The sequence below is a fragment of the Anabrus simplex genome, chromosome 14 (genome assembly GCF_040414725.1).
Source record: "Anabrus simplex isolate iqAnaSimp1 chromosome 14, ASM4041472v1, whole genome shotgun sequence".
NCBI lineage: Eukaryota > Metazoa > Arthropoda > Insecta > Orthoptera > Tettigoniidae > Anabrus > Anabrus simplex.
Window position 1 is genome coordinate 98110406 of NC_090278.1, and position 12708 is coordinate 98123113.

The following is a 12708-nucleotide window of genomic DNA, read 5'->3' on the forward strand; positions in this document are numbered from 1 at the left end:
AGCTTGTTGTACGATATGACAAGTGCCTCAATATTGGTGGGAATTATGTTGAACAGTAATGTACAGGCTTTCATATAAAAATAAAATTGTTTTTAAAAAAAATCTGTTTTTTGTTTATTTCAAAACGGCACTTGAGAAACATTGAGTCATCAGAAGTAGAATCCACATGGAACTACATTAAAGATAGCGTGATTGAAATCCAGGAAACTGAAATTGGACACTGCAACATCAAAAGACAAGAGCTGGATGACAGATGAAATTCTAGAACTTATGGATGAAAGGAGAAAACAAAAACTACATAAAACTGTACGCGGAAAGTGCAGAGAAGCCCGAGAATTATGAATGTCAGACAGGTGTAACGAAATTGAGATCCTTCAAGAGAAGCAAGACTATTTTAACTTGCATAAGAAAGTGAAAGAACTTGGTGGTTTGCAACGGAGACGATATGGTCAAATTTTGAGAGATGCCAATAACGAAACAACTTGGGTGTGGAAGGGAAACAAACGATGGAAGGAATTATAGAAAATCTCTTCAAGGATGACACCTGACGAGAGAATAAATGAAAATAGCCCTGAAATAACAAAAAGTGAAGTTGTATATGCCGTAAAACTTCAAAAGAATGGTAAAACAACTGGACCAGATGGTGTGTACGCTGAAGTTCTCAAAGTAATAAGAGAACAGGAATATACCGACCTCAATATCTTAACATCATTATTCTATCAAATATATGCCTCAGGAGAAATACCATCAGAATGGCTGAAATCAACTTTCATACCACTACCAAAGAAGCCCAACTCGCCTCAGTGCGATGATTATCGTGTTTGATGTCTCACGTGCTCAAAATATTCTTGCGAATCACTCACACTAGAATATACAAGAAATGTGAATCCCACATGGATCAGAATCAGTTCGGTTTCCGAAATGGCGTTGGTACACGTGAGGCACTCTTCTCGTTAAATGTGTTGTTACAGAGGTGCAGAGATATGAATGTTGATGTTTATCTCTGTTTTATAGACTATAAGAAAGCTTTTGACAGTGTCAGGCACAATAAGCTGATAGAGATTATGAGATCAAAACAGGTATTGACTATGGTTACCTACGTATAATCAGTAACCTGTACTGGAATCAGTTTGCAGATGTCAAAACTTATCAAGGAACTTCAGAAACAGCTTAGATTAGCAAAGGCGTCCACCAGGGTTGTGTACTGTCACCTCTGTTGTTTAACATTTACCCAGAGGCAATCTTTAAAGAAACATTGGAAGACTATGGTGGGATCAGAATTAATGGGAAAATCATCAACCACATCGGGTATGCAAATGATACTGTTGTCATAGCTGATGACATGTCTGACCATCAGTGCATGATAAATTCCTTAGTTCAGCACAGTGAAGATTTTGGATTATATGTTAACCCCTCAAAGACGAAACTGATGGTGTTCTCTAAGAAGACAATTCGGACAAATCTCACAATAAAAGATAAAATAGTTGAGCAAGTGTCTTCCTTCAAATATCTAGATACCATCTTGGACGACCAATGTAACTTGAAACGGGAGATAATATCTAGAATTGAGCAGGCCAGGAAACAATTCATTACCATGAAGAAATTCTTTGTGAGGTCAGATCTCAGTCTCCAGCTACGAATTCGAATGATACGCTGTTATATATTTTCTGTTCTTCTATATGGATGTGCAACCTGGACTATGAATCCAATCGTAGAAAAACGTATTGATGCCTTCGAAATGTACCTGTATCGCCGTCTCTTGCGGATATCTTGCGTCACGAAAATCTCAAATGTCAAGGTCCTTAGTTGGATGAAAAAGCAAAAAGAACTACTGCTCACCATAAAACGAGGAATACACAATACCTAGGACATATCACGAGAGGTAACAGTTATTATTAGGGCTTGGATGTTTAAGACCTAAAAATAGCCCAAATAAGCAAGCAAATATGACCTCAAAAGTTATGAAACATGACCTCAAAGTTTAAATCTAAGAATTTCATTTTTGTCCGTATTGAACTGAGAATGGAAGATAGGAAACTTAAAAGGGTCCACCTTTTCAATACAAAAATGTTATAGTTTATTTACAACATATATTTACACTTGGAACACCCTACACGTAACGCTGCAACAATACACCACAATACTGGCACAGTCAACCTCCAAACTCTCAGAAAACGTATTCCTTAATACCAATTTTATATTCTTGTCGAGCTGAATACCGGACCTGTGAAGATTACAAGATTATTTTGTGCATCTACAGAATGGTAGTGTTAATGAACCTATGTAATATAGAGAGAGACTTTCAAAAGGTGGTTAAATGAAGAAGTTATATCATGTTCAAGATCATGCTTTCACGTCTCTGCACAGTATTTAAAATACAATTTACCGTTGGTCTTTATAGCTATTGTTGAGAGTGAAGGAGAATTTCCTGTTGTGTATGTTTATCAGGAACTCAAGGGAGACTTCATTAGTTAGTCGGAACATAGAAAAAATGATGAACTCTTCTCAGAACTCTTAGGCCCGGTTGTATAAAGATATCTAACTGGAGATCAATTAAGAACTTAGTTCTGAAAATGAACTGAGGTTACGACTTCATCGCGTTGTATAAAACTGAACTCAGTTCACACATGTGAAGTTCAAATGTAACCGGAGTTCAAAAAAGTGGACGTGGCAACACCGCAAGACAAATGAAATACGAAATAACTCGGCCCGTTGGATAATACTTAAATGTTGGGATTGACCTGGCCGTGACTGCTGAAGAGGTAGAAGAAGAAAATATTGTGATCTCGCGAAGTAAACATATTCTCTTCAGTAAACATGGAAGGAACTTCAAAGAAGCGTTCTGTGAATTTCACAGCGAAGGAAAAGGATGATCTGGTTGATATTGTATTATCGAGGTACAAAAATATAATAGAGAATAAAAGAACCGATATGGTGACTTCGAAATTGAAAGAGAAGGCCTGGAAAGAAATTGAAACCGAGTTCAATTCCAGTAGCATGGGTGTCCAGAGGGACTGGAAAAGTCTTAGGTTATGTTATGAGAACATAAAGAAGAGGACCAAGAAATCACTCGCAAATGAAAAGGTAAGTGTCAAGTACTTTTTTTTATTTTGTGGGTAGAGTAGTTTATATTTATAATAATTCATATTCATGTCATCTAATCAACGTACATTAATATGGTACTCATTGTAACAAACTTGTTTTATGTTTTCAGACTGAACTACATAAAACAGGCGGAGGCAGTGCTGTTATTTCCACACTGAGTAGCACGGAAGAAAAGTTAATTGGTGCACTACAGCAGCAGTTTTTACCGTTATCAAATCCTTTTGATGACGACCACAATTTCCATGCTGCGGTAGATGACTCGGGCAGGCAGCAACCTGAAGTGTTAGTAGAGGTGTTAGAGGATGTGGAAGTGGATGAGGAAGCTGTAATAAAGGAAATTCCTGTTGTAAACAGTGCGCTTCCTCCAAAAGAAAGTGTGGCCCGACATGAAGCATCTAGTTCAGCGTCCGGAAGGAAGAGAGGCGACAGCTTGTACCAGTTGAAACAAGAATTTTATGCTAAAAGGTTAAAGTGTCTTGAACGTGAACATGAACTTAAAGTGCGGAATTTAGAAATGGATTATAAAATAAAAGAACTTCAACTTAAAAGTCTTCAGAATTAAGCTTATCAGGTTGTGAAAGAAGTCTTCAAAAGCATTTCAGGTTGTAAAATATGTGAAATTAAAATGTTAAGATTAGTAGCTAATTCCTCAGTTGATATTCATTTACATGATACATATTACGTTGTTGCTCACTTCCACTGTGTTCTATCTGTAGGAGTAGTATTTGCAATTATAGCCGGATTTATTCAATGATATCCTTTATTTACAGGATTGACATTAAACCCATATGATTAAAATTCCAATTTACAACTATATTTGTAGGTGTAAACTTAACGTTCTTTCCCCCAACATTTCTTAGGATTAGCTGGTATAGCACGACGTTACTCTGATTATGCAAATAGTTATACTTCAAAGAAATATTGTTTCAAGATTGATCAACAATCTCAGTTATTGGAATTATTTTCCTTTTTCATTATGTGAGAAGTATTAATTTCAAATTGAACTGTATTATTCCCTATAAACATGGTAAGCTCATGATTTCATCAATTATAGATCCATACCTCGGAAATATGTTTACCAAAAATATAGATCTAATATCTATTCATCTAACAACCAGTATTTTAAATACAGACATCGTTATATAGGTTATTCGCAGTGTGACAAAATGAGACTCAACAAGAATCCAAAAGTTTAAGGCTATTCATAGCATGCAAGTTTATATACAAATGACGAGGATTTCATATTACACATTTTAGCTTCAATTGTAAACGACAAAGAAGTATTGAAAGCCTAATATTTTGAAATATTCATATACTGTGCACATTAGTAAAATGGGTTTGACGAGCAAGACATTCTGTTCATGTTGTCAAAATCTCGTTTTCACTCTTAAGTGCACTGTTTAATGTAACTTTAAAATAGAACTATCGGTGCATTTCTACAGTGCATATGTAAGGTCGATACAGCTGCAAACCACCCAGCTGTTCTTTAGCAATTAATTATAACAATGTCATTGATTTTATGACAAAGTGAATATCAGCAATAAATTTAATACAGGTGGATTGACAATTCATCGAATTTTCATCGAAATCTGTCTGATCCAAACCAAATGTTTCACTTGTAGTATTCGACACAAGTGAGTGGTGGGATGGTTGAGAAAGAACAGCACTCATAGAGGCAGCAAATCATTGGCCGAATAATGTCATTATGCGAATCTGTTAATGTTGTGAAACCAGTTACAGCATATTTTTTTCAAGGGCCCGAGCTGCCGGTTGAAACTTTTAAATAAACTTAGAAACAGTGCTATCGAAAAAAGCATGGGCAGGGAATTTTACGGCACTTGAAGTAAACATAAATGGGATAGCTTACACCAGGACCAAAGATACTCACACATTCGTTCAATACCATTTGGCCAACATGTGATAGAGAGCGATAATTTTCAGACTTGAAGAAATATCCTTCCAGATATCAAAATGTGAATGATAATAATAGGTAATAATGTCATGTGGCTATTTCTAGCCTGGAACCGCCCTTGTAAGGCAGACCCTCCGACGAGGATGGGTGTCATCTGCCGTGTTACTGTAGTGGAGGATAGTGTTGTGTGCGAGTTGCAGGAATGTTAAGGATTTAAAGTTCATATACATTCGAGACATGTCTTAATATTTATGAGACAAGAGATACGTCTCCGGTTCATTCATCACCCATTGGGTTCGAATCCCACTGTCGGCAGCCCTGAAGATGGTTTTCCGTTTCCCACTTTCACACTACGCAAATGCTGGGGCTGTACCTTAATTTTTTTTTTTTTGCTAGTTGCTTTACGTCGCACCGACACAGATAGGTCTTATGGCGACGATGGGACAGGAAAGGGCTGGGAGTAGGAAGGAAGCGGCTGCAGCTATCAAGCTCGGTGTACCTTAATTAAGGCCACAGCCGTTTCCTCCCAACTCCTAGGCCTTTCCTATCCCATCGTCGCCATAAGACCTATCTGTGTCAGTGCGACGTAAAGCCACTAACCGAAAAAATAAAAAATTCAAATTACATCATAAGTCGCATTATTCCAAGATTGTAAAATCATGGCTGGTGGTGCCATGCATTTATTTTGCCACTAGCTGAAGATTTACTCTTTGAAACGTCACTCCCATAATTCAAGACAGTGAGATGTTCTGCCTTGAATTATGGGAACGACATTTCAATGGCGTATTCTTCAACCAATGGCAGAGTCCATGTCCATTTGCCCACATGATTACTATGTTATTTATTCTTTCCATGCTGAGGTGCTCACATTAACTGTGCCATTGTCATGCTGTACATCGCATAATTAATGTCAATAATTTTTGCCGTGTCTCACTCATGGCCTTCTGAGTAAACAATATATTTTAAAAAGAGTAACTACTTAAGTATCATTAAATTGAGGTTGGCCAATCAATTACAATAGGCTTATGAAATCATGTCACTAACCCGTAACAAATGTAAACTTTGCAGGAGGTCACAAAATATAAAAACAAGCACAGTAAATAAACAGCCATCCATATTTTATTTTTCCTTTCCGTGCTGAGGTGCTACACATTATAACCGTGTCATTGTCATGCTGTACAATGCATAATTAACGTCAATAATTTTAGGCTTCTCACTCATGGCCTTCTGAGTAAACAATATATTTTAAAAAGAGTAATCACTTAAGTATCGATGTTCGCCAATTGCAATGGGCTTATGAAATCATGTCACTAACAGGTAACACATGTAAATTTTGCAGAGGTCACAAAATATAAAAACAAGCACGGAAAATATACAGCCATCCATATATTATTATCCTTTCCGTGAAGAGGTGTTACACATTAACTGTGCCATTGTCATGCTATACAACGCATAATTAATGTCAATAATTTTAGGCATTTCTCACTCGTGGCCTTCTGAATGAACAATATTAAAAGAGTAACTACTTAAGTATCGTGAAATCGATGTTGGCCAATTACAATAAGCGTATGAAATAATGTCACTAACCAGTAACACATGTAAACTTTGCAGATCACAAAATATAAAAACGAGCACAGTAAATAAACAGCCATTCATATTTTATGTTTTTCTTTCCGTGCTGAGGAGCTACACATTATAACCGTGTCATTGTCATGCTGTACAACGCATAATTAACGTCAATAATTTTAGGCGTGTCTCACTCATGGCCTGAGTTAAACAATATATTTTAAAAAGAGTAACTACTTAAGTATTGTTACATCAATGTTCGCCAACTACAACAGGCTTATGAAATAATGTCACTAACTGGTAACATGAAACTTTGCAGAGGTCACAAAATACATCAATGTTCGCCAATTACAACAGGCTTATGAAATAATATCACTAACCGGTAACACAAAACTTTGCAGAGGTCACAAAATATAAAAACAAGTACAGTAAATATACAGCCATCCATATGTTATTTATCATTTCCATGCAGAGGTGCTACACATTAACTGTGCCATTGTCATGCTGTGCAACGCATAATTAATGTCAATTTTAGGCATTTCTCACTCATGATCTTCTGAGTAAACAATATATTTTAAAAAGAGTAATCACTTAAGTATCGGTGTTGGCCAATTGCAATAGGCTTATGAAATAATGTCACTAACCGGTAACACATGTAAACTTTGCAGGAGGTCACAAAATATAAAAACAAGCACAGTAAATAAACAGCCGTCCATATGCAGAAGGAACGACTATCAGCTTTCATTCAGCATTCACCGACATAGACTTCGAAAAGAGAATATTTACGGTACCAAAACAATTTTCTGTACACTGTTACAATAAGTTCTGAAGGGAAAATCAACGCTAATAACTCCACGCCAATGGATATACATTTGCTAAATATAACTGAAACTTTATATTTCTCCAACAACTGTGAAATAACATCAAATCCTTTGAGCTGAAAAATGTATGGGATCTTCAGCATTTCAAAATAAAACTTCATTGAAAAAAAAAAAAAGACATCTCCACTCAAAACAATATTAACAAAATGACTATAAAAGTAGATCTGCAGAGAAAATTCCTTCTGAGTAAGTTACTTTGGTGTTTACGTATCAGCAAATCTAGTTCAAATCATGGTATTAATTCAGACCACACAACACAAACAGTGAGTAACCTACGTACATAGTATTACGTGAATAAGTTGTTAATAATTGCAGTTCGCACTGCAGTATTTTCTCCCCTCCGTCCTTCATTTGGAGTCACTTCTGGGAGGTCTATGTAAGGCATTTCCTCTCTTGCAGCATGGTGATCGATATCAGGTAAGTCATCATTTGCACTTATAGCCACATTGCTTAATACAAATGTAGCTACAATAATTGGAGGAACTCGAGGTAGTTTGACTTGAAGCTTCATCCTCAGGCATGGAAATCTTCTCTTAACCATTCCGAAGGCCCTTTCAATTGCAGATCTAGTTCTTCTATGTGCACGGTTGTAAGCACGTTCGGCATCTGTTTCCTCATGTAAAACAGGAGTCAGTAGATAGCGACAACAACTGTATCCACTATCGCCTAACAGTAGGCCCTGTTGAAATTCTCCAACCTCAAACTGTGCACGAATTCTGGAATTCTTAAAAATGTTACTATCATGGGCCGAACCTGGCCATCTCGCAACTACATTCCTGAATCGTAACTTTGAGTCACAGATGGCTTGTACGTTTAGAGAAAACCACCCATGACGATTCCGAAAAATTTCAGCATCATTACCACCAGGAGATATTATGGCCACATGAGTACAGTCTATTGCCCCCAAAATGCAGGGCAAATTGCCGATTTCGTGGAAGTCTCTCATTACCTGAACTGCTTCATGACGTTCTGTAGGCATGGTTATGAATTCTGGTCTCCATGAAGCAATTTGCCTGGTCACTTTATGAATTGTTGTGGAAGCCGTTGACTTGTCAATATTAAAGAGATCTCCAACAACCATTTGAAAACTTCCCGTGGCATAAAACCTAAGAGTTACTAGTAACATACACATGGGTGACAGGGGATAATTTCTTTGAGTAGGTTTTTGTAATGTGTCCCTTAACTTTAATTCCAGTCGTTCCACAACATCTTTCGATAAACGAAATCTCATTTTGAACATTTCATCACCCATTTCAATCATCGGATTCCGTCTGTGCCGAAAGACGCGAGGAGCTCGTCGTAAAATCAATTCTTCTTCATCGGACGAAAAGTCGGAATAATCTGACATCCCTGCTAAAGAAAAGAAATATATATATAAATTGCTTTGTTTTGTAAACTTGAAACATAATTTTAAAAAATTAATTATTGAAGCAGTATCATAAAACTAAGTAATAGCAACGTGTTTGTATTGCAGTAGGCTGTTCACATAACCTCACTTCTGAAAAAAAATCAAGCGATCTTCAGCGCATTATTATTTAACTACTAGCATTCAAATATTTATAACTCACCTCGATATTATTACGGTACGGTATTCTTACGCAGATACGATACAAGGGAACACTTTTCAAGTCTTCAGGTCTAGTTCAATGTTTAATATGAAGGGTAATGAACTGAGTTCAAGGAGATTAACCGACGAATATTCGGCAGTCAAATCTGAACTTAGATCGAGAAGAGATGATCGTAGGTTAGCGTTTATACAACGGAAAATCAAAGTTCAACTTGACTGGCAGCCATTTTTCCTCGTTAAACTCCGATCAAATGTTTTATACAACCGGGCCTTAAGGTTTCACCTTACTTTTTCCCCGCCTGCTGGCTCTTCAGAAGTGTGTGCGCGTGCGTTTTGTATTCAGGAATCATTCAAGGCAAATATTTTCGCACTGCAAGATGTGTGGTTAAGGTTATTTTTAATATGTATAACTTTTGCTTTCTCAACGATTCATTTGTTTCTATATTCGTCCCTGTTTTTATCTCCTCGTAAGATGTGTATTGTTTAATGTAACACCTTGTGTAAAAAATTGGGTTAAATGAAGAAGTTATATCATGTTCAAGATCATGCTTTCACGTCTCTGCACAATATTTAAAATGCAATTTACCGTTGGTCTTTATAGCTATTGTTGAGAGTGAAGGAGAATTTCCTGTTGTGTATGTTTATCAGGAACTCAAGGGAGACTTCATTAGTTAGTCGGAACATAGGAAAAATGATGAACTCTTCTCAGAAGAACTCTTAAGGTTTCACTTTACTTTTTCCTGCCTGCTGGCTCTTCAGAAATGTGTGCGCGTGCGTTTTGTATTCAGGAATCATTCAAGGCAAATATTTTCGCACGGCAAGATGTGTGGTTAAGGTTATTTTTAATATTTATAACTTCTGCTTTCTCAACGATTCATTTGTTTCTATATTCGTCCCTGTTTTTATCTCCTCGTATGATGTGTATTGTTTAATGTAACGCTTTGTGTAATATAAATGTCTACATGCTAGCCTATTTCCCACATTTTGGCTGAAGATGACGCCAAACAGCGTCGAAACTAGTTCCAAGTGTAAATATATGTTGTAAATGAACTATAACATTTTTGTATTGAAAAGGTGGACCCTTTTAAGTTTCCTATCTTCCTGACCTCAAAGTGACAAAATATGACACAAAAATTACAAAATATGGCCCGAAAATGATTAATCTAAATATGGCAATTTTAAAAAAATAAGTTATAAATCGAAACGGCAATTCCTTTGATACATATTTGTTAATTAAATAGTTTATTCTTACTTTCACTTCCTTCAGGCTAGCAACCCGTCGGAAGGACATTTGATTGCTTTCAAGTCTTGCAAAAAGTAAAATGCAAGACCGTAACGGGTCACATGGCCCAATACTTGGAAGGAAGATGATGATGATGATGATGATTCTTACTTTCATATTCATTTTCTGAATATACATGTTTAGCAGTTATTCACATTCTATTATCCTCTATTTACTTATCGAACATTTGTGAATACATACCTATCAAGTACTAAGATGGCTAAGATTATCAGGTCACACAACATTTTAAAAGTCAAAACAAGCTTGCACCATTCATTGGTGGTTTGAAGAAAACCGAAAACTACAAATCAATCTATTCTTTAAAATATTTTAGAAGTTTAAGCCCAGATTACATTAATATTACTCAAATGCGTTAAAGTTTAAATTGAGCACCACAAAACGAATTAAGTAGATGTCTTCCAATACATTATGGTAGGGCGGCAGGGCAAACAGTGCAAACTCTCATAACTTTTTCATTCTTCTCCGCGGGTGGTATTGAAGTGTATGACAAGATTCACCTTCAAAGCATCAGGCGCGAAAGACCTCCCATTACCACGTAACACATTCTTGTAAGAAGAGAAGCTCCTTTCTACGTCACAAGACATTATTGGTGCATATTTAAAGAATATTTAATCACTGCTGTCGAGTATGCACTCATCCTGAAATGTTCTGGTACCTTCTCTTCTAAGAACATCATTTATCTTGCACACACAGTGAAAAGCGTTACTTTGATTAAACACATTTTAAAGTTTCCATTTTACACTGACGCCAACTACTCCATGCGATTGTTGTGCTGAAAGTTCACCATTTCTCACAATTTCAATACCTGCATGAATTTCTAAGCTAGCTGCTTCTAAACGAATAATTGCACTCAATATAATTCCAAAGTTCGACTTAATATATGCCAGACTTTCTGACAAACTGTAGGAAAACAATTCTTGCACAATGTTGATAGAAGAGGCAGAGTATTCCACTTGTATTAACTACAGATGTGATACAGGAAAGCAGTTTTGTGAATATTAGTTCTCATTTGGGAAGTTGACGATGATTTTGCACAGCTATAGCTGTCACCAACCCGTCGAAATATGACCGTAATATGACGTTTCTACGAATATAGCTCAAAATATGACCTTATGACAAAAAAAGCCAAAATATGCATTTATATGACAAATAAAAATCACTTAATTGTGACAATAATCACCTGATTTGCACCAAAATCGAATCAGGTAAGAAAATAGAGACAAAGAAAAAATATGACTTTTCCTAAACATCTGAGCCCTACTTATTACAGTTTATTATCGAAGAAAAGATACAGGGGAAGAGATCTGTTGGGAGAAGAAGAAATTCATGGTTGAAGGACTTTCGAAGATGGCACTGCTGTACTTCAGAAGTGGCATTCCATTCTGCGCTGCCAAGACCAGAGCTCGCCAACCTCCCCTCGGAGATGGCGTCTTAAGAAGAAGGCCTATGTTCTTGTAAACGTTAATATGCCCTTCACATTCAACGAAGTACGGCGTTTTCAAACAGGACATTCTCTTTAAGAGGCACAAATTTTGAAGGATTTTGCTAGTGGTTTTGATATGCTTTAGCACCATTTCATTGAACAACGCCCTTTCATTAACATCACACCCGAATTCACAATTCCCTGTGTGATTTTAAATCGAACACGTACTTATGATGCAACAGAGGATTCATGCACTCATCAGAAAATGTTCATCATGATGTTCATTTTCTTAATACTAGAATTCTTAAAAATGGTCAAATATGTTAATATGCATTGGTTTTAATGTGACATTCCACTTTTTTCAAAAGACAAACCTTGGAATCCACATTAAAGTTCAAAAATTTTAATGTATGTCTTTAATTTATAAGAGAATGATTATTCTTTACCATTAATTATTTGTCAGCTGATGGCTTGAAACACAAGTAAAACAAGCTGTTTGTAACACACACTACCATCACTGCTGTTCACAGTGCACTAATTACATTAATATAAGTTGGCTCACCTATCAGTCGCTGCGGTATTGGAGGCCGTGATGGTGGTCCTGGTTCGGGGATTTCTTCGCGTTCTCCTTTCCGACTATGTTTATTTTCCTTCGACTCGGACTGCGTCAAGGTTCGACCCTCCTGAAATAGCCATTTGAGCTGGTATCAATACCACGGAAAGGTTATGTACTAGATATTCATAGAATTCAGTTCCAACTGAACACACGTACTCACAGCTGGAGAGAAGTAAAGGGACCACAAGCTACCAAACAGTTCTTTGATAAGAAAAAAATACTTTACACAATTTTCATACATTTTGAGAAACTAGCTAAAGACATCATAATGTAAAACTCTGCTAAAATGAAACAATGGTGAAAAAAAAGAACATTTGTGGGGCCAGAACTCAAAA

General features: G+C 36.5%; 2 protein-coding genes across 11 annotated transcripts in view; one reads left to right on the forward strand and one right to left on the reverse strand.

The window, feature by feature from the left end:
- msn (serine/threonine-protein kinase msn) overlaps positions 1–12708 on the reverse strand; it is a 225024-nt gene that overhangs the window by 132857 nt on the left and 79459 nt on the right. For all 10 annotated transcript variants that reach the window (XM_067158047.2, XM_067158046.2, XM_067158039.2 and 7 more), the window contains exon 10: positions 12320–12440. In XM_067158047.2, the coding sequence (XP_067014148.1) occupies positions 12320–12440 (121 nt within the window). The remainder of the gene's footprint in view (positions 1–12319; positions 12441–12708) is intronic.
- On the forward strand, positions 2530–3750 carry LOC137503001 (myb/SANT-like DNA-binding domain-containing protein 3). The gene is made up of 2 exons (XM_068230341.1): positions 2530–3084; positions 3215–3750. Exons 1-2 carry the CDS (start codon positions 2818–2820, stop codon positions 3665–3667), a joined length of 720 nt encoding a protein of 239 aa, XP_068086442.1. The 5' UTR covers positions 2530–2817; the 3' UTR covers positions 3668–3750.

Bases quoted from the DNA above. Each gene is read 5' to 3' on its own strand.
- LOC137503001 (XM_068230341.1), top strand. From the start codon at position 2,818: ATGGAAGGAACTTCAAAGAAGCGTTCTGTGAATTTCACAGCGAAGGAA. The intron at 3,085-3,214 runs GTAAGTGTCAAG...TTATGTTTTCAG, and splicing joins AATCACTCGCAAATGAAAAG to ACTGAACTACATAAAACAGG.